The 22916-nt window shown below is 39.1% G+C and overlaps 1 protein-coding gene across 4 annotated transcripts in view; it reads right to left on the bottom strand.

Moving 5' to 3' along the window:
- The window catches only part of LOC117426183 (serine/threonine-protein kinase 11-interacting protein-like), a 61043-nt gene that overhangs the window by 31327 nt on the left and 6800 nt on the right, over positions 1 to 22916 (bottom strand). For all 4 annotated transcript variants that reach the window (XR_009330541.1, XM_034043558.3, XM_034043559.3 and 1 more), the window contains exons 5-17: positions 22104 to 22199; positions 20050 to 20157; positions 19228 to 19299; positions 16705 to 16834; positions 14628 to 14731; positions 13696 to 13785; positions 12359 to 12400; positions 7308 to 7478; positions 6661 to 6742; positions 5467 to 5916; positions 3939 to 4135; positions 2876 to 2986; positions 747 to 942 (exon numbers count right to left, since the gene is read on the bottom strand). Coding sequence is in view for 3 of the 4 variants with exons in the window: in XM_034043558.3 (XP_033899449.3) it covers positions 747 to 942; positions 2876 to 2986; positions 3939 to 4135; positions 5467 to 5916; positions 6661 to 6742; positions 7308 to 7478; positions 12359 to 12400; positions 13696 to 13785; positions 14628 to 14731; positions 16705 to 16834; positions 19228 to 19299; positions 20050 to 20157; positions 22104 to 22199 (1849 nt within the window). In the remaining variant the exon portion in view is untranslated. The remainder of the gene's footprint in view (positions 1 to 746; positions 943 to 2875; positions 2987 to 3938; positions 4136 to 5466; positions 5917 to 6660; positions 6743 to 7307; positions 7479 to 12358; positions 12401 to 13695; positions 13786 to 14627; positions 14732 to 16704; positions 16835 to 19227; positions 19300 to 20049; positions 20158 to 22103; positions 22200 to 22916) is intronic.

The raw sequence follows: 22916 nt of genomic DNA, 5'->3' as shown, positions 1-22916 counted from the left end.
CTCAGCTTTCATTTGGGGGCTTTCTTTTCTGTTTCTTATTAATTCAGTGCTCATGAAAGGTGAAGTCTGCCTAGAGCTAGTAGACTTCACGAGAGCTCAATATTCCACACCTCAGTTCTGACCTGAACACCCCCTGCCTGACTTTCAGCTAATTGTGACAAATTGTAGTGTACGTTAACCTGATGCCACTCTGAAAGCTGGACCAACCTGCTTGTAACCAGATTGCTGTAGCTGTCTTAAAAAGAAAACCTGAGAAGTACCAGTGTGAAAAAAGAATGGGATATATTCACTTTTTTTTTTTTTACCTCTAATGGCATGAATTAGAGCCCGCCTCGCATGTGGACATTAGTCAACATCACCAAGCCAATACACAGTTCAGCACCATTGAGAGTTGCCTCGGATTGAGTTTCAGAGACATAAGTGGAAGACCTACCTCATGGTGTTTGCTTCAACAGAACATTAAAAAGAATAATAATAATAATGTTTTAATGGCCTGGTGTGTGGTTTGCATGGCTGCTGGCTATCCACCATCATGAGTTCAGGGACCCCTGCATTACTAAGCAGTAGGCCTTTTTTTATATGTGCTTTTACTAAAACCTGATGCCACTACACACATTTTTCTATACATCATGTACTGCCCATTCCAGGTTGTTTTAACTTTTCCATATGTTATCTGGCACGTGACAGCTCACCAGTGGAGAAGGGGTATTGGAGTGGAAGATCCCCATACAGTTTAGCTTGCTTACCAGCTGTCTCTGCCCATTCCTCCAGCTCCTCCCCTCGGGCCTTGTTGAGAGAGTGAAGCCTCCTCTGCTCCTCAGGCTTTCCTGGCGAAAACTCCAGCTTACACTTCAGGCACTGCAGGCGCACAGACTCAGGCTCCAGCTCCAAGAGCTTTTGCACATTCTCCTCCGCAATCTTAGAGAAGGCCTCTGTTAAGGACTAATAAATAAATAAATAAATAAATAAATACACACACACACACAACTGAAAAACTGTAGAACCAGCTATAAAAACACGATATTGAAGTTTACTTTATGATGTTTTCTTTCAACTTAAAAAAAAAATAATACTAATATATATATTATTTATTATCTACTTCTATCTACTAAATATCTACTTGCTGAAGCGTTTTTTTTAAGCTATGCACTAGCAAAAGTCACAGGGCAGCGACGTCAGCTCCCTAGCAACAAGCCTCCTATGCTGGGAATGGATTCTTTCAATGGAGCGGGTTTGTGCATTTGAGAAAGGAGAGGAAGATTCATGAAAGTAATTGGAGACTTAAGTTGATGAGAAGCAATTACCCTCCGCTGTAGAAATTAAAACGGAGTGCTGCTTTTTATATGAGAAATGAGAAAACGCGGGTTGTGTAGAGGATTTATATTGAACCCTGACACCCCCGATAAAACGAAGGAGTGGTTGTAAAGTGTTTGTTAGCCTATTTGTTTTTCTGTGGGTCTCTCGCTATATCGCGGCCCTCGATATATAGCGGATTTGTATCAAATGGGTGGTGTGTATATATGTATGTATTTATATATATATATATATATATATATATATATATATATATATATATATATATATTACATATACACACACACACATAAAAATATTCTTCAAAACAAAAACAGTTGCAAACCATAAAAGAAACTAACATACTAGCTGCAGCCATATATAAACATGTTTGACTATATGAATGCGCTTCCCAATCATCTGACATAGATCAGAAAGCATAAAAATCAGACACATGGCTAAACTAAATTGCATGAATGCAGTTCAATATTGCAGCAACAGAGCTCCTCTTGAATTGGTACGTTTAAATCAATGTAAAGTAAGGTTACATCATTTTGAGATATTGTTGTTTACCATTCATAGCTTGTTAAACAAATCTTGACCCCAAGATTTGAGAAAAATTTTGAAACGGGGCTCCCGAGTGGCGCATCCAGTAAAGGCGCTCCACGTGGAGTGCAGGACGCGCTCTATAGTCTGGACGTCGCAAGTTCGAGTCCAGGCTATTCCTTTGCCGACGGAATGGGAGCTTCCAGGGGGCGGCGCCGCCAGGGGGGAGGGAGGGTTAGGTCAGCCAGGGTATCCTCGGCTCACCGCGCACCAGTGACCCCTGTAGTCTGGCCGGGCGCCTGCGGGCTTGCCTGTAAGCTGCCCGAGAGCTGTGTTGTCCTCCGACGCTGTAGCTCTTGGGTGGCTGCATGGTGAGCCCGCAGTGTGAAAAAAGCGGTCGGCTGACGGCACACGCTTCGGAGGACAGTGTGTGTTCGTCTTCGCCCTCCTAAGTCAGTGCAGGGGTGGTAGCGGTGAGCTGAGCATAAAAATAATTGGCCATTTCCAAACTGGGGAGAAAATATAAAAAAAATAATTGGCAACGACTAAATTTATATAAAAAAATAAATAAATAAATAAAAATTGAATCAGTCCATTAAAACATACTAACATGGAGTAACAGTTACTTTATGGAGTTTTCTATAATTCTGAGTGGTTCTTGTTTTTGTTGCTCCAATACTTAATCATTACAATTCTCTCTTAATCTGTCTTTACCTGTTTTTCAGCCCAGAGACACCACATTTAAATAGACAGGAAATGGCCACATTGTCACATGAATTCCAGCACCTTCTCCAGACAGGTTCAAAACAAGTTCAAAGCCAAGCAGAGTTAAAGAAAAATGACAACTCAACTTTCAAGCTTAGCAAAAACAGAAAGATATGAATTGTTATAAGGCCGTGGTTTAGCAAATATCCTGTGTTTGAAGTAGAGCCTGACATCAACAGAGCTTGATGTTTCTCAATAACCGCATGATGACAAAAGAAAACAAAAAACAAAAGCACCCATTGTACTACTCACGCTGCCTGTCATTACTCACCTGCAAGGCCTGCTGTGGGTTCTCATCCAGCATGACATAGCGTCGCCTCTGCCGGTCCCTGCTGATGTAACTGAAGTGCAGTTCCAGTGATGGAAGATTTTCCTCCCTGCCCTGGGGTAGAAGACAGCAACAATCAGCCACCCACTCAAAGGAGTCTAAAGCCAAACTGGTCTAAGGCCATCCCTACTCTAAAACCTGCCCTGGTGCAACCAGGCCCCTTTTATAATCCTATATTAACTCCATTGTTACATTTATCACCCTGACATTATACATGTAACAATAAGCAGAACGTTCTTACAACTGAAAAAGATGCCCCTAAATGGAACATTTAAATAGGAACGGCTGTCTCGCCTGAATACAGGAGCCGTTACTGTCGAACTACCAACTGTGACTTTTCAAAGAAATGTACATGCTGAACACATTTCAGCAATTCAAGCAGGGACAGTAGCAGATGTCATTATCACAGGCGTATGTGAAAAACATGTCTGGAAGGTACATTTCGAATTTGTTTAGTCATTAGCTGGCCCATTCCATGAATATTTGTTACGTTTTTAGTCTCAATTTCAGTGAAAATTAGTATTATCTACATGTAACTGGGCACTTTTGCATGCAGTCTCAGAGTGGCTAAGGGTTTCAGGCCATGGAGATACGCTTCCTCCCCTCCCCCCGGTTGGTCTCAAAATTCCATGCTGCACTGCTTTGTGGAGAAGCTTTAAACCGCTACTTCCTGTGCCATCGCTTCTCTATAGACAGTTATCACTTCTTTTATGCAGTCTGGAAAGCACCTGCCAACTGAAATCCAACTATGAGCTCTCAATAAGAGTCTGTCATATCTGCTGTCTAACCCTTCCTGATGTTGATAAAAAAAAAGCTACATTTACAATAATCAGTCATGCTTGGGACAGGTAACATATTATCAAAACCCTGTGGGGTTATGGCAATTTCATTCACAGGCATTAAATTCACTGCACATGCTAACACTGCAAATAGAACATAGAGCTCCCTTACTTTGCTGCCACTGTCCCAGTATCCAAACTCCTCACAAATTCAGAACCGGACTGACCTTTTCTCTCCAGGCGGCCTGGGAGGTGTTGACCTCTCTCAGACTGTCGAGCTCCAGTCGGGCCAGGACCCTGGCACTCTGCAGGTCTACCTCCACTGCGTGCCGAGGCTTCACCCGGAGGAAGAGCCGCGAGCCGCCCGACTCCGGGAACTCCCCGTCGGGCACGACGCCTACCACCAGGGGGTGACAGAGATCCACTGCAAGCGAGAGGAGAAATCGATAACAATGCTGGTCATTATTTGATTAAGACATTAAATTGATATTGCCTTTTTTCTAGTGGTGCAACAATTAATCAATGCATCGATTATTGATCATCTGTCCTTAAATTTCCAGAGCTTTGATTACATATTGGTGAATCGATGCATCAAAATTAGAACCCAGTTTGAAGTCTCCTGTTGCCGGTTTGCATTAAAACCTTGAGTGTGCTTCTTTTAGTGCTATTATGGTATATAAACAATGTCAGCATGTTGCTAGGATACGCACTTTAGGCTTCTACATTCGCGTTGGCTATACCCAGTGTAAAATTAGTTGAATTGCTTCACTGGTGAGTATATGCATTTTTTTTTTGTACTAAAAAGTGTTATACATAATAATTTCAAAAGAATGCCAATATTAAATCTAACGATTACCTTCTTTTGTTTCAAAGTATGTTGTGTTTGGATAATATGGCAATATTATATAAAAAGAGGCTGAATTTAGTACGGTAGTTAAATTAGTTAGGATTTAGGAGATTAATTAAAATGTTTTGCATTGGACATAAAATGTAGCTGAGTAATTAACAACCATTGTTCAGATAGATATGACTTCTGTTAAAATATAGTATTTTATTATTATTACAATGTTAAAGGGACATCTGATGCAGACGCAAGTTCTTTGTATTTTTTGTTATTATTATCGGAAGTGTTCTAATTTGAATGTAAGTTGTGCCTTTTTGTTTGACTATTATGCACAACAGTGTTTATAGTTATTGGATCTGTTAAAAAAAAAAAAGTTTGTTATTTATTTTGAAAAATAAAACGACTGCATCGATTATCATTGATAAATGCCTATACGATAATCGAATAAGAAATTAGGTTGCTGATTGCATCACTACTCTTTTCCCATTAAAACTCAAAGCAATACAAACGTTTGTATATTTAAAAGTATTGTCTGTGACAAGGAGTATAATATATATATATATATAAAAAAAAGTCATAAGTCCCTATTTAATATTTTTTTGTTTTTGTTATCTTGCCACCACAGGTTTATTCCCTGTGCAAAACAGGGATAATATCTAAACCTGTGTTTTGTTTCCTTGTTGCAGTTTCTTTTAAACTACTATCATTTTCAATCACAGGATCTGCTTTTAAAAAAAGACTCCTAAAAAGATGAATTTATGAAGTGAGTTGGTTTTAGTAATGACTACCTCATTTCTCTCCCCTTTACAAGTGTGATTTTGTATAGATTTTCAAGTTGCAGAGGACAGAAATTATGGTCTCATACCCCTAGTGGTCATTTCTGAAAATTCAGGAACTAGAATTCTCCTTGCCTTCTAAATCGTCCTCTTCATCTTCCTCCTCCTCTCTTCTTTTTTCAGTCATCGCCTCTCTCTCAAATTCCTGGAGGACACACTCTTCAAGGGTAGGCTCTGACCCCTCAAGGACAGACTCCACCCCCTCCTGGCTATGCTCCTCCCACTCCAGGGTAGACTCACTTTCCTCTACCTCAGGCTCTGCCTCTCCAGGTTCTGATGTCACCTGGGTTCCGTTCAGCCTCTGGTCTGGAGAGATGCGCATTCTCTTCCTGGGGCTGCCTGCTGTTTTTTGCTTGCTGTTTGGACTGTGGTCAGATACTGTAAGAGAGCTGCTGCTTGGGCCTGCCTTGGGCTGTGCCTCACTCACCTCCTGCAGGTGGTGTGTATAGCGCAGCCAGTCCTCCCCCAGTTGGTCACGGAAGCTGTCCATTTGTTCGATCTCCTTTTGGTGTCGTAAGACTATGTCTGCCACAAAAACAAATCTTCAGCATTTGGAAACTGGTTTCTTTATAAAAAGCTGGTATTAGGATTTTAGATGCTTTTTTGGCAGTGGGTTCTATTTTAATAAATATTAATCCCTCAAGGATGATTTATTTGACCACTTTAGTTGCATTACTACATACACTAAATACATGTACATTTCAAGTGAAGAAGGGTTAAGCTCAGTCACAGTTTACCATTAAATACAACTGAGTTTTACATATATCTGGATAATCGCTTATCCAGTTGTGATAAAACTGAAGTTAGCTTTTTAAAACAAATTCCATTATTGGTAGGAAACAACCATGTTGGCTCCAGACAATAAGCTACACATGTTATTTAGTAAAAAAAAACCACCACAGCGAAGTCAAGGAAACCCTAGAAATGAATTGAACTGCCATTAAACCCAATTTTTAATAATTAAAGTAGATGTTAAATCCCTGGTTAACAAAAGTCTTGTATAAACCCAACTGTGCGCCAGTAAAAACCCAACTGTATAAATGGGTAATTGTATGTAAAAATAATGTGATATCTTGTAACAATTGTAAGTCGCCCTGGATAAGGGCGTCTGCTAAGAAATAAATAATAATAATAATAATAATAATAATAATAATATAGGATGCATACCATTTACCTTGTATTATGGATAATAATATTCAGCATTATAGCAAAGGAAAGAACTGTTGTCCCTTCTAACATTTCACTATAATTTATAAAAGAGGGCTTTACCGAGTGAGGTATACTGGCTCTTGTGATCATGGTCTGTGTCACTGGGTTCGGAAATACTGGCTCTTCTCACCTTGATCTTGCTCTATAAGAAGGATATGAATTCAAAAATAATTCACATTTGGCCTCTAGATCACTGGTATTATCAGGCACACAGTATACAGATATTGACTGGTTTTTAGTGGAGTTATGTTTCCTGTTTTACAATCTGCAGTGTTGAAATAATTAATAATACAGCTATTTGCTTTAAATCTACCTTAATTGCCACTTCCACCTTTTTTTCATGAATTCTGTCTTATCTGTGAGCAATTTTTTTCTTTTTTTTAATTTGTATACAGTCTACACACCTTTTCATTTTAAATGAAGCAGCACATTACTGCATCAGGTAATATATTGGATATTTAATTTGCTGTTCTTTTCTCAACTGGAATTATTCATATTTAAAAAAGGTAAAGCAGTGTTTAAAGTAGAAACTTTTCTAAAATAAGAAATATGTTGGCAGTGCGTGACCACCTTCACAAAGCAAGCAGTATATGAAATAAATCATACTTCCATCCAACAACTACCGGTATTGGGCAAGATAAAGAAGTACATATGTTTCTCCAATAGTAACTTCCACATTCATTCACATGGTTGTGTGTTATGGATACCTTGGATTTCTTGCGGGAGAGCCTTGCTGCCCCACTTTCACTCTGGGACATACTGTCACTCATGTCGCCTCCTCCACTAGACACTTCTTGGATTCCCTTCTCGGACAATATCACTTCCTGGGAGGAGCTTCGCAGAGCCCGGCCAATCAGCTGACCTGGTTTCGGCAGCACCTGGAATAGAAGAGCAATAACAACTAAAGTGAGTTCAGGTTCTACCAACGGCTCCTCCATTGCTCTTTTTAGCAACAAAATTATTTGTCAGCTTTTAACCTGGTCTCCTTGTGTTGTGTGTCACGGTAAATCAATCAATCAATCAATCAACCAATCTTTATTTTATATAGCACCTTTCATAGTGGACCACCATCAAAAAGTGCTTTACAAGATGCAGTAACAAGAAAATCCATAATACTTAAAATAGTGAAATGCATAATCCAAAAAAAAAAAAAAAAAAAGCATAATACGTTAAATACAGTGGAAAGTGCCTAATACATGATAGTAGCATAATACATGAAATAGTACATTAAATACAGTGGAAAGTGCATAATACATGAAATAGTAGCAGCAACACAGCAGCTAATAGCAGATATCAGGATTAAAAAGCATGGAAAGCAAAAGAGAACAGGTTCTCTTTTCTCAGGTTCTCGCTTTAAATCAACTTGAGGGTTGATTTAAAGCGAGCGACAGTGGGAGCATCACACACCAAAGCTGGGAAAGAGTTCCAAAGAGTCGGAGCCATGAAGCTAAACGAGCGTTCTCCAAGTGTGGTGCACTTTTGCTTGGGGATAACAAGCAGGCCAGAGTCGGAGGACCTCAGCTTGTGGGCAGGGACCTGTGTGATGAAGGGCATTGTAGGTGAGTAGGAGAGTTTTGAAAATAATCCTGAACTTTACAGGTAGCAAGTGCAGCTAGGCATGACGGGGGGTGATGTGATCACATTTTTTACATCTGGTAAGGATCCTGGCAGCGACATTCTGAACTAGCTGCAGTTCGGGAGACCACCATATAGAGAGTTGGAGTAGTCGAGTCGAGAGGAGACAAATGCATGACAAAGTATCTCTGCATCTGGGAGGGACTTTGAATGCAAGCTGAGAGCCGGACCATGGCACAGGGGCTCCCAGTGTCAAGTTTTAAGTAGAGTTGGGTGTCGTCAGCATAGGAGTGAAACATGAGGCTGTGCTGGCGGATGAGGTGACCCAAGGGAAACATGTAGATATTGAAGAGAAGGGGCCCAAGAAAAGATCCTTGGGGGACACCACAGGTGACTGGGTTTGCAACACCACTGCGTCCAGCATAGAAAACAGATTGCATTCGTCCGGATAGGTAAGAGGACATCCAGGGAAGAGAGGTTCCAGAGATTAAAGCATACTTCTGAAGGCGGTCAAGAATGCCATGATCTACGGTGTCAAAAGTGGCTGTTAGGTCAAGGAGGACAAGCACAGAGGGAGCACCAGCATCAGCATTGAGCAGGAGATCATTCACAATCCAGAGTAATGCAGTTTCAGTACTGTGATGCAGCCGGAAACCAGACTGAAGAGATTCAAGCAGATTGTTACCTGTGAGATGTTTCATCAGCTGACTGGCTACAGTCCTTTCAAGAGTTTTTGAGAGAAAAGGGAGATTGGAGATGGGACGGAAATAAGTCAGCTGGGGTCGAGGGAGGGTTTTTGGAGTACCAGCATAACTCGGGCAAGAGTCCAGGAACAGGTTGAGACTGTGCATAATGGAAGGAGCAAGATCAGAGGTACAGAGTCGGACAAGGTTAGTCGGCCAGTGGTCCAGGGGGCACGTGGCAGTAGTTGATTTTAACAGTAAGTCGGAAACATCAGCAATGGAGAGAGGAGAGGGCAGGAGGGGCAACCAGAGGAGCGTCAAGGTGGTCAAGTAGTAAACTGGGTTTGTGGTGGGAGAGCGTAGAATAGATGTCGTCAATTTTGTTCCGAAATAAAAAGGAGAAATCATGACAGGTAAGAGAGGAGGATGAACAGATGGATCTGTCGGTGGCTGGATGTAGGATTTGGTCAATGGTCTTAAAGAGAACATTTGCTTTACTGTGTCCCATAGTTATGACTTCAGAGAAGTACTTCACCCTGGCCGTGGTGAGCGCACGCCTGTAGCTCGCGAGATGGTCCGTCCAGATCTCTCTGTGAACCGTTAGTCCAGACGACCTCCACTTGAGCTAAAGCTTGCAGCAGGCAGACTTAAGCACTCGAAGTTTGAGGGTGTACCATGGGCAGTTTCGATCTTCATTGACAGTTCTGGCTGTAAGCGGGGCAACAGTGTTGATGATATGAGTAAGGGTGGCATTGTAGAGGGTCACCGCATCATCAACTAAGGACGGGAGAGTACCAGTTAGAGGGGATGCAGTGACACATTCCGAGAGTCTCAGAGGATTCAGCAGATTCTTGGGATGGAAGGAGATAACAGTATCAGTAGCGGAGGAAAGCAATGCAATTTAGCAAAAGAAAAAATAAACAAACAGTTTCCAGAATTAAAACAGTATCCAAAAATCAGCATTCAAAATTGCAGAATATAGTGCTCGATAAGGCCCTTATGTCACAGTTCACTTGCAAATGAAAATGCTCAAAATCAACTAAAGATCACAGATTTAAAAAAAAAAAAAAAAATGCATCATAGTATCTAATGCTTAATAAAGATGGCTTGCGCATACAAGAAAAAAACCCGGGCTGTGACAATGGAATGGCACGTATTTTCCTTGACTTTACAAATACAAAAGTTGCAAGAACGTCCTTAGCAAGTCTCATTCCAATTGGGCAAGCGGTTCTCTCAATGAAAACAATTAACTGTGACTGAAAGACAGGTGTTGAGACAGACAACCTCCATACAGATTATGATATGCTCAGCAACTTGTCCTTGGCACGGTTCATCACAAACAGAGAAGAGATTCTCTAGATATATGCACGACACATCTACCTGCAGACAAATGACTGTCTGTACTATACTCCTTTCCAGGGATAAGTGTAAAGCAGATGCATATTTTGATTGTAGAGTACAATATTAGTAACATGAAATAATGTATGAAATATTTGGTTTAAATACACACATATCTAATATATGTAGTGTTGTTATAAAAACAACAAATCAATTAAAAAAAAATATTCAGCGAAAAAAGGCACTTTACAAAGCGTTTAAAAAGGGCCAAAAACAAAGTACACAGAAAGAGTACTTGGAACTGCAAACACAAGTCAAAAAGGAAGTTAGAAAGGCCAAGAGAGAGATAGAAATCAATATTGCTTAGGGGGCTAAAACGAATTCCAAAATGTTTTTCCAATATTATAACAGCAAGAGAACATTCAAAGAGGAGGTTAAATGTCTAAGAGACACACATGGCAAAATCATAGACGAAGAAAAAAAAATAGCAAATATATTAAATGCTTACTTTTCACAGGTTTTTACAAAGGAGGACATGGACAATATGCTCCACATGTCGACCTGTTCCTATCCAGTTTAAAATAACTTTAGCATAACAGAGGCAAAAGAGTTAACGAGACTAAGAGCTCTTAAACAAATCCCCTGGGCCGGATGAGATCCTCCCAATAGTACTCAAAGAAATGAGAGAAGTTATTTATAAACCGCTAACCAAGATCATGCAACAGTCTCTTGACACACGGGTTGTACCGACAGACTGAAAAATTGCAAACATAATACCGATCCACAAAAAGGGAGACAAAACCAAACCAGGTAACTACAGACCAATAAGCCTGACTTCTATTATATGTAAACTTATGGAAACTATAATAAGATCCAAAATGGAAAATTACCTATATGGGAACAATATCCTGGGAGACAGTCAGCATGGTTTTAGGAAAGGGAGATCATGTCTATCTAACCTGCTTGATTTTTTTGAGGATGCAACATCGACAATGGATAATTGCAAAGCACACAACATGTTTTATTTAGATTTCCAGAAAGCTTTTGACAAAGTCCTGCATAAAAGATTAATTCTCAAATTGAACGCAATAGGGATTCAAGGAAATGTATGCACATGGATTAGGGAGTGGTTAACATGTAGAAAACAGAAAGTACTGATTAGAGGAGAAACCTCAAAATGAAGCGAGGTAACCAGTGGTGTTCCACAGGGATCAGAATTAGGTCCTCTGCTATTCCTAATCTACATTAGTGATTTAGATTCTGGTATAGTAAGCAAACTTGTTAAATTTGCAGACGACACAAAAATAGGAGGAGTGGCAAACACTGTTGCAGCAGCAAAGGTCATTCAAAATGATCTAGACAGCATTCAGAACTGGGCAGACACATGGCAAATGACATTTAATAGAGAAAAGTGTAAAGTACTGCACGCAGACAATAAAAATGTGCATTATAAGTATCATATGGGAGATACTGAAATTGAAGAAGGAATCTATGAAAAAGACCTAGGAGTTTATGTTGACTCAGAAATGTCTTCATATAGACAAATGTGGGGAAGCTATAAAAAAGGCCAACAAGATGCTCGGATATATTGTGAGAAGTGTTGAATTTAAATCAAGGGAAGGAATGTTAAAACTTTATAATGCATTAGTAAGACCTCACCTAGAATATTGTGTTCAGTTCTGGTCACCTTGTTACAAAAAGGATATTGCTGCTCTAGAAAGAGTGCAAAGAAGAGCAACCAGAAATATCCTGGGTTTAAAAGGATTGAATCTATTCAGTCTTGAACAAAGAAGACTACGCTGTGATCTGATTCAAACATTCAAAATCCTAAAAGGTATAGACAATATCAACCCAGGGGACTTTTTTGACCTGAAAAAAGAAACAAGGGCCAGGGGTCACACATGGAGATTAGATAAAGGGGCATTCAGAACAGAAAATAGGAGGCACTTTTTTATACAGAGAATTGTGAGGGTCTGGAACCAATTCCCCAGTAATGTAGTTGAAGCTGACACACTGGGACCATTCAAGAAGCTGCTTGATGAGATTCTGTGATCAATAAACTACTAACAACCAAACGAGCAAAATGGGCTGAATGGCCTCCTGTCATTTGTAAACTTTATGTTCTTTAAAAAAAAACACAAAAAAAAACACACTTTACTCACCGCTAATTCAGAGAACGATAGAGTACTCCCGTCCAGCTTGAGCTGCAAATTAAATAGATCTTCAGTAAGGGTGATTTTAAACTCTTGCAAATCAGGAAGAAACCTTTTAAAAAAGCGTATTTTAGATTTTTATGGGGAACTGTTTTCTGCTTTTAATGGCTGCTAAAAATCACAGGACAATGACTACAACAGTTTAGTGCACGTCCAAAGATATGAAAGGATTTAATTTAATAAAGTCAGCACTCACATATCCGACACTATAAAATGTTGACTTCAGTGACGATTAACAGTGTGATGCATATCTGATTATTTCATTCAAAGATGCAATATCAAATACACATAGCTAAAAGGACGGTTTTAAAATAAGAAGCCTTCCGTTTAGATGTACTGTAGTTGGTTTTGTTTGTAAATGACTATATTTTCAACAGAATTATTTTAATTAAACAATATGATTCTGAAAATATCACTTGCCAAGAGAGACGACTGTGGACATATGCTGTAATACAGTACATTTAAATCCCGTATGTAAAATTCCCCATTAACGACCCAACAGCAAAATGAAATCAAAATGTTACCCATGCACAGAACTGCGTAAAAAACATAAAATGCAATGCAATTTAGCAAAAGAAAAAAACAAACAGTTTCTAGAATTAAAACAGTATCCAAAAATCAGTATTCAAAATTGCAGAATATAGTGCTTGATAAGGCCCTTATGTCACAGTTAACTTGCAAATGAAAACGCACAAAACCAACTAAAGATGAAATCACAGTATCTAATGCACAATAAAGATGGGATGAGCATACGAGAAAAAAAAAAACCCAGGCTGTGACGGATATTCAGATAAATTGTAACAATGAAGAGATGGGCTTTGTATCACAAAACGGGTGATGGAGTCGGAAATCGCATGTGAAGGGTAAGTGCATTAATTTGTTACATACGTACATATAGTATATATAAAATGGGGATTGATTTGTTTCTTAATACAAGGACGGTAAAACGCGACTGATGTGTATCCGATTGTCGTATATCCGAGTGCTGACTGTATATATATACACCTTAAAAAGAAGGTCTTCACATTCACATTTGGTAAAACTATGTGGTTAAAATGTTATAGGCAGAATATATTTACATATATATGTATTTATTGTTACCTTTTTTAGGCAAATCTGAGGCAATTTATTGACCTTTGTCTTTTTGATGCAAGTGTTTAGATCATATAGCCAAGCACTATCTGAATCTATGTGAAGGGACAGTGTACCACCAAAATAGATAACCCTGTCCCAGTTTGTGTGCTCCATGCTCACTGAGCAGAGTACAGTAAAAAGTGGATACTCACTTTGAGGAAGGCTGCTTTTGGAGAAATGTGTCTGACAGTGGTGGCTCGGTGAGTGCTTTGGAAGTACAGCGGATTGCCCTCCAGGTTAAGCTGATATAATAAACAAACACTTATTAGACTTCATTTTGGGAAATTACAAAACCAGCATCTTCATTTTTTTTAAATGCATTAAAAACATAAATAAAGCAACATCTACAGGTCAGCACAGTAGTTCACTGTAGCTTTAATTTCTAGATGTAACAGTCATTTGGAAGTCCTAGCTTACTTTTGTAGTGACGAATTTCCGTAACTGGGCCTCTAAAGACCACAGTGCTCAATTAGAACTGTCAAACAGCAGTTACAACATAACAGTCTACTGCAAGGCTTTCAATACCCATTACTTCATTATTTCAGACAGAACTTAAAGGAGCACTTCATTCAGGCTATACAGATTATTATTTGTTTATTTAGCAGACGCCTTTATCCAAGGCAACTTACAGAGACTAGGGTGTGTGAACTATGCATCAGCTGCAGAGTCACTTACAATTACGTCTTACCAGAAAGACAGAGCACAAGGAGCTTAAGTGACTTGCTCAGGGTCACACAATGAGTCAGTGGCTGAGGTGGGATTTGAACCGGGGATCTCCTGGTTACAAGCCCTTTTCTTTAACCACTGGACCACGCAGCCTCCAGATATTACAAAAAACAATTTTATAGATTTAAAGTTGCAGCCAAGCTCAAACAAAGCTCAAAGCCAGGTGGTCAGATTTAAAGAAGAATTGGAGCAACTCAACCCAGAGTCACTGAGAACAACTGCAAACGCCAGTCAGCGAAATGTACATTAAATTAATTGAGGGTGGTTTTAAGATCTTCTACCATTTACATCAATTGTATACCTGAGCACACTGTGTCTTTGCTGCTGGGTGCAGTGTTCTGGTCTGGGAGTGACTCACCTGATTGAGACAGTGTAGCTGCGAGAGGGGGGCAAGCTGGGTGTGCTCCAGAAGGAGGTTATACGTCAGGTCGAGGTGCTTTAGAGAGGAGAGGTGCTCCACGCCTGCAACATGAACAACACACAATCACAAGCCCTGACAAGCACAGGCACTTCCTTGTGATGTCTTGTGATGATTGCAGTCTTTTATTATGTGACTTTTGCAATCGAGAAAAACTGCCAACATTTTTGGCACTTCTATTAAAGGGTAAGTGCTTCATATAACATTTTTTTGTGATTTTTTTTTTTTTATGTTACTTTTTTGCGATTCTTGCCAGTGGCGGAGGAACAGAAAGATGGGCTCAGGTGCAGGAATTTTGTGGGCCCCCTTCAGTTTATACTTTTGTACTCCACTTTTGTGTTTCGGAGGCATATATTTACAACTTAAAATACACTATAGGAAATCACAATATAAATCAGATTGTATGTGGTGTCAAATCACAAAAGGGATTCGAGCTGTCTTCACTCACTCTCTCCCATGGTGTACAGTTGACCATGTTGCACCTGTGTGACATATTTTAATTTCGCATCGAGTCCCGACACCCTGTCAGAACTGCAGAAAGGAGAACACACCAGGCCCCATAGAATGAATGAATGAATAAACAGATTATTAAATGAATAATCACAGAGGTGGATGGCCCTGAAAATGAATACATTGATTATATAATGATTTCAACTTTGCTTGCTGGGGCCCCCTAAGTGCGTGGCCCCCTGTGCAACTGCACTGGCTATTCCTCCACCACTGATTCTTGCAATCATTCTGGGTGGTTCTTATTGCAATTACTAACAGTGCCGGATCTTAATAATTCCACATTCAAATGTATAACCCTAACTTTCGCATACCTAATTTCACTGTATCTTTAATTTAGTGCAATAATGTTAATAAGTTGGTCTATAAGTAGCGTTCCACGTTTCTGGTTTACTCCGAACAAAAAAAAAAAAAAAAATCTGTAACTGGAAGTCTTTTTTTACTGGTTTATACCCAATTTCTGTTATTATGCAATATTTTCCTGGTACTATTTTCTAGGAAATACACAATAGTTTGATTAAAATGCTGTTTTATTTTGACTCCGGCATTGTAATAAGCAGTCCTACACTGTATCCTAGGATACAGCTGATGTTTATACGTCAGAGGATCAAATAACGTTCAAATGTGTTACTCTGTCACTTGACAAACACATTATTACCCGATTATGTTGGCCAATCAAAGTCTGATTATTGTGGCAATTGCTGGGCGTAATAACTACAAGCTTGATCAAAAACTAAATTGAAATACTTGCACTAAAATCTAATATTTTTAGTGGATGAGGAATGGGGAGAAAATGTAAATCAGTTTATGAATATTCAAAAGAAAAAGAATGTTTCGAAGTATACAAAAAGCAAAAATAGCAGAAGTGGGTCAGATGAGGCAGAGGATGCATAGTGCCGCAAATACTGCTGCATTGAGGTACATGTTCGCACTGAAAATAAAATAACACTGAAAAATAAGTGACACATTAAACTAAAACAAGAAAGTGAATGGAGAGACAAGCAATCTATTTATGAGGCTTTTACACATGCTTTAATAAAAGGAAAGCGCAGAATGACTGTGTTAATGAGTTTGTCAGAGCGCTGTGCTTTGCTGGACAGCCACTGTTTACTGCAGAGAGGTATGTATTTGGTGACTGTCTGTCCATCAGCTAAAATACTGCCAATCTTAATTGTTAATATTTGACAGAAAATGATGATGCTTTAGTTGGTAAACTTATATGGAATGCATTGATGGAAATGTTCAGTGTGATTTTCTCTATTTTAATATATGTAAAATAAACTCCCGGACTTTTTATTTATTTTTTTTATTTTTTTTTTGAAGATAAAAACCAAAAACGTGGAAAGCTATCTATAAGTCACCCCTGGGAGAAAACACGAGCAGTATTAATACAGAGTTAGAGAGCAGAGGTGAATGAATAGCTTATGGTTAATAAAAGGCTCCAGGTATTGAAGGATTTCTGTAGCTGCTCCCCCCCCGTGCCCTTTACCCCTTACCCCTTACCCCTTACCATTGATGCTCTCCAGTTCGTTGTTGCGGAGGATCAGGGTGACCAGCTTGGCTCGACAGCTGGGACTGAGCGTTGGCACTTCGGTTAGAAAATTGTACCCTAAATTCAAATGCTTCAACTCGCAGAGAGGCTGCAAACAGCAAAAAAACAAGTTTTGCAACAAATTCTGGTTCAAGTTTCCAAACAACCTCTTTACCAGGATTCCTATGGAAATTCCATATGTTTCTTAACAATTCCACAATCCACATAATACATTACTATCATTATATTAACAGTTCCATCCCTCAACTCAGAATACTCACTGTCAGGAGATTTTCTTAAAGGCCAGTGAATAACAAGTATAGTTCATAAAGTAATACTAAAAGGGTGTAAACCTGGAGTCAGAGTCAAGATCTCCTTAATCCTAGGCTTAACTGCTGTCTTGCTAAATAATGCTAAGCACATGTGTCAAGGAAGGTAAAAGGGTTTGGGGTGTAATTTTAATTTTAAAAGGTTCCGTAAAAACACTTCAGACATGACGTAACGTAAAGCTAAAGTCAATAAGAAGCTATAAATTGTATAGACGTTGCTAAGGTGAAATGACCCAGGAAGTGAAACAATAGCAGACTTCCTGGAAGGCATGGCAAGCTAACTGAGAACTGTCTTTTATTTAGTGTCATATTTTACAATAAAAATTATAAACATATGTTCTTTCAAAACTGCACATTTAGAGCCTATATAGCAAATGGAAGTGCCTGACCAGTAAGATTACTAAAATAATGTGGTCAGGCTAACAAAGGTGCCAAGGTGTAAAAATCAAACAATCTGTGCATGTTTATTTTTGTCTGTTAAAATATTGACATGGCAGTTAGATTTGTTACAGTTTAGATCAATTAAATACATTTTCTACAATAGTTTTAATAAGCCATTGCTGAAAATATAAATCTTCATAGGGCAGTGTTTCCCAAATTGTGTGTTGCGACACCTGGGTGTGTCACAAAAGGTGTCTTACCATTGAATTTGTTGTGGTTTTTTTGTTTTTGTTTTTTTCAAACGCATGCTAATGCGTGTGAAAATGCAACCAATTTGTGTTAGTGGGTGGTGTCATTAGCAAAAACACAACCATTTAAATATACAGCAAGACAGTTTTGCGACACACCTGAGTTTTTTGGCGTAGCGTTAAAAGAAAGACGTGTTGTTACAGCGGTGGATCGGAATAGCTTTATCAAGTACTTTATTGAGATGACTGCCTTTGTTACATGCAACAGGAAACACGGGGATGACGGAGCTGGCATCTACATCCAAATCATTGAGCACACCATGAGAATAGGACCTAGATTTCTTTGGCTTTACTGTCAATGTTAAAAACTGAGAAGAAAGGCCACAATGGGTCATCTGTTTTCTATTTTAGTAGCAGAAAGGATGGTGCCAAACAAATTAAAGCACCAAATCACAAAGACGTTGCAGATAAACCTTGTGCTTGAACTTTGAAAAAGACTTAAGACTCGCAATCTCCAACATCGAACTGAGATTTGATGAACTGTGTTCCAACAACGAGCACGCACATCCATCCCATTAGGTAAGTAACATGAGTACATGTAATTAATTATTATTATTTATTTCTTAGCAGATGCCCTTATCCAGGGCGACTTACAATTGTTACAAGATATCACTTTATTTTTACATCCAATTACCCATTTATACAGTTGGGTTTTTACTAGAACAATCGAGGTAAAGTACCTTGCTCAAGGGTACAGCAGCAGTGTCCCCCACCTGGGATTGAACCCATGACCCTCCGGGCAAGAGTCCAGACACTTAACCACTACTCCACACTGCTGCCCATAATAATGACTGTAATTAACTACATGTATTAAAATAGACTTACGTTTCATACTTTCACACTATTTTACATTGTACCTTTTTTATTGTTTGATAAAATAATGCCATCAGTGTGTCACACAATATTTTGGTGCTGAATAAGGTGGCGCAAGCTTGAAAAGCTTCCCATAATGCTGCAAGTGGAAGCTGGGGTAAGCCGATCTTGCACACGACAAGCAGGTCTCAAAAAGATGCTCATGTATGTTGAAAACAAACAGAGGTGTGTGCAGAACTATAGCATCAGGAACAATAATACTTGAACAAACAGGGTTTTCCATGTTTGAATATTCTTTTAAAATCCAACTGAATATTGCTTCATTTTAAATTAGCAAGGAAAAAAAGTTATGATTAGTACCATATTACAGTACAGAAATCTCTCAGGAGTAAAAAATGGTACCCTATCAAATTACTTATCAAAAGGAGAGAAACACTACTGCAGTAGAATGTGTGTTATTTATTTCAAGCGGCATTGTGCATTGGTTTTCTTTGAATTTAGAATTTGGGTACAGGAACTAATACAAACATGTTCATTTTGCTTCTGAATACATTCCAAGCAGTGTTTGTTCATACATGTGATCCTTCCCTAGAGAACAACTGTGTATATGCCAATTTTAGCAAAACAATATTAAAACAATTGAAATATCACCCCATTGTTAGTATACTTACTAGTAAATAGTCAGCACACTCTTGGATTTTATTGTGACTCAGATCTAAGGACTTCAGAACATTCAGTAAACTCTTAAAGAAAAAGAAAAGAAAGTTGCCATTTACACCTTTTAACTTTCAAATATAGAAGCAGAGTTAAAAGACAACAATATGACATGAGTTCAAGATCGGGAAGCAGAAACAAATAAGTGGGCCTGCAAGACTGAAGCCTGTTAACAGTAACGCAATATAATAAACTCTTGGTGTTAGAGCAATAGAACTCAGAACTAAGGCTGAAAAGGTTTAGTTCTAAAAGGTTTAAATAACAAACAAAATACTAAAACAACATAGAATGTAACACAAGGTTTAATGTAAATGTCCTATTTTATGAGGATCCATTTTCATATCTACACCAAATTGATTTTTTTTTTTTTTTAATCCAGTTTACAAAAGATACAAGCAAAACAATTGCTTAGTGACTTTTGGTTGTCTGAGTGCCAAGATAACCCAGACCTATCAATGGTCGCAAATTGCTGTATGAAACGGGGTCCTAGACCTAAAAAAGTGTGATAATCAATGACGTAGCACCCTATATTTGCAGCATCAAGTGCTTTTAAAATGCATACTACTAATTGTGGGATAGCCCAAAGATGCAAAAAACACACCCGTTACTATATTTTACTGTGAGCTCAAGAATGCATTTGGGTATGCAGCTGGAAAACCAAGAAGAGAAAATGGAGCTTAACCTTTTACCGATAGCATGACCAACAAAAGATAGCTTAACCAACGACGGGTACAGGATGATGTATCTGAGCATTGTTCATCCTGTGGGCCCTTCCTTACCAGCGAGTTGTCGAGTGCAGTGATTGAGTTATAGCTGAAATTTAATGTGTGCAGTTCAAGCCAGGGCAAGGCAGAACTCAGATCACCCCCACATGAAGAAATGAGCTCCTGTGTAGGGGAAACAAAAACAAGCACGATAAAGACTCAACTGTATACCACACTAAGACACCCAGGGATACACTACCAGCAAGCACACCACTGTGACTTTGAGTATATCAATAAGACTAGAAGAAAAAATAGTGTGATGTGAAATGCCTGTACTGGCGCCTTTGTAGCAAGCAGCTTTAAATGACGTGAAACCCTTTTTTTTTTTTTTTTTTAAATCCTTACTGTTATTTACAATTGTTTTGAGAAGTGCCGTTGCTTGAAAATTGAGTATTACTGACTTGTTTGTTTTGTTTTAATATGACCTGGGAACATTCTTTGAACCACATGCCCCTTCACTTTTGTTTTTTCAATGTGCTATTTTACTGCAGGTTTATTTGAGTAATACTTAAGCCCCTTTCACACTGGCATGCTCTAACCAGGTCAGAACCTACCCGGATCAGGACCTGGTGTCATATGGGTCAGCTATGCGATTTCACACTGCTTTTCATAAAGCAGGGTTGACCTGGGTGACAGACGCAAGTACACAATCCGCGTATCAAAGCACCGGAAGCAGCTTGTTACGGACACTTCCATCCAAGCTTCTCTTGAACCGTCTGCCTAAATGTTGTAGAGCAAATGTTTCTTCATCCCTGCTGCAATCTTACTCATGGTGTGTCTCAATCAACAAAAATATGGCTAAACAGAATAAACAGAAATGTTCCTTGCGGAAGTGAAACCTTCACGAAGGCATGTCTGTTTGTTATTTCCTCAGCTTACTGATGGCCATCATGCACTTTGTCTTGCTCAACTTATGGCAAAGTGCGTCAACCCACATCCTGGACTCTTGACCAGAGGGTTGTGGGTTCAATCCCCAGTGGGGGACACTGCTGTTGTACCCTTGAGCAAGGTACTTTACCTACATTGCTCCAGTAAAAACCCAACTGTATAAATGGGTAATTGTATGTAAAAATTGTAAGTCGCCCTGGATAAGGGCGTCTGCTAAGAAATAAATAATAATAATAATAATAAATCCTGAAGTGGGTCGCTGTGACCCGGGTCAACCCAGCTACGACCCAGGTACGTGGTTTCACACTACACGGGATTGTGACCCGGGTAGCCAGAACCCAGGTCGGGTCCCGGGTAGGAGTGCCAGTGTGAAAGGGGCTTTAGATGCATCAATTTAACGAGCGTTACAATAACACTATGTCAAGACAATCTAATATACTGTCCAGTCCGCATTATACTCCCTAGATCAGATTCGGCAGTAAATGACAGAATGTTATTGTTTTGATTTGTAGAGCAATGTTAGAGATGCTGAAAATATGGAAATTCACTAATCAGAACGTGAAGTGCAAGAGATATTAGAAGTTCGGGCAAAGTAGTTTCACTTCAGAGCATTATTCCAGGGCAATAAAACACAATATAGGAGCAACGACACTCAAAACGATTGCAAATATCATAAAAAGGTAAGAGAAAGTTTCTACACCTTTAGAAACCTCTACAAGTGGAATCCGAGGTCGCGCCAGAAAATATCTTCAAATATCTGTAAATTCTGTTCAATTTTAAATAGTATTAAAAAAAATCCAATATAAGTTTACCATAACGTGTGCACTTTTTGTATACAAAAAATGTGAGGTTACAAAGTGACAGCAATTATATTAGGGAAGATTTACTTGGACAGAAATATTTCTTATGCTCGAATTAATCTTCAGAATAGCTGGATAAATAGGACTATAAAATGTTGTTTGAAAGCACAGAGCTTATTCATTTTGCTATGTGTAGTGTTAATAATGTGGAAATGGGTAGGTCAGTATCATCTTTCAGGAACAAACAGAAATGTATTAGCACGGACCACAGGCTGGGAACCTGCAATGCACATAGTTTATAGTTTGGATATTTCTAGTTCTAGTTGCGGGAGTGCATGTAACCTCTGTCTGGGGAAGAGAAAGGGGAGGAATGCCAGTCACCTCCAGGGAATGGACGCTCTTGGAGCAGATGAAGACTTCGAGCTGGGAGTACACTGCTCTCAGTCCCTCCAGGCAGTGTGGGGGGATCCGCTTCAACTGGGAGGGCAAAGAAAACAGCAAATTCTCTAGTCAGCTCTGAGACTGTCCAGGGTCAAACACATGTGCCAAACATTAAGACAGTCACTCAACATGTACTGTTTCAATGCAGTTGAAACCTATAGCAGCCACATTATGTCAGAGGTCAATGTCATGGTCAGCAACACATTTCTAATGCATTATAACCCTTCAAATACAAAGTTACTACCTCAAATATTTTCTGAGATCAGAGGTAGAGCAATTTTATAAAATTACTGGTTGTGGCAGGACAGCTTGGTGGTGATATACGCAGACCTGGAAGCTGATAGAGACACAGACAGGCACTGTGAGTGGAAGGCTCTGGTGTGCGTATTTATTGTGGGTTTTTATACATGTGACCATCTCCAGATTAGATGGTCACATTCTGCACGAGCGTTTCAATTTGCGTGGACAACAGCCAATTTGTTAAAAATCATTTAACAAATAGCTGCAGACCACGCATTCTCACGAGCTGTGTGGCAGAGACAAGCTGCTAACACCGCCTCTGCCAGACCACATTTAACCCAAACAATAATACGATATAATACAGTACATTTTAACTTGCTTTAAAATAACCATAAACCAATACATTAAATACACCGATAGATTCACCTGTTCTAAAATCAAACCAATACATTTTTAGCAGGGCTTTGCCCTGCCACACTGGCACAAAAGGGTATATTTTTCTTGTACAATATC

The sequence above is a fragment of the Acipenser ruthenus genome, chromosome 11 (genome assembly GCF_902713425.1).
Source record: "Acipenser ruthenus chromosome 11, fAciRut3.2 maternal haplotype, whole genome shotgun sequence".
In the NCBI taxonomy this organism is placed as follows: domain Eukaryota; kingdom Metazoa; phylum Chordata; class Actinopteri; order Acipenseriformes; family Acipenseridae; genus Acipenser; species Acipenser ruthenus.
This window is presented reverse-complemented; position numbering and strand designations above follow the sequence as displayed.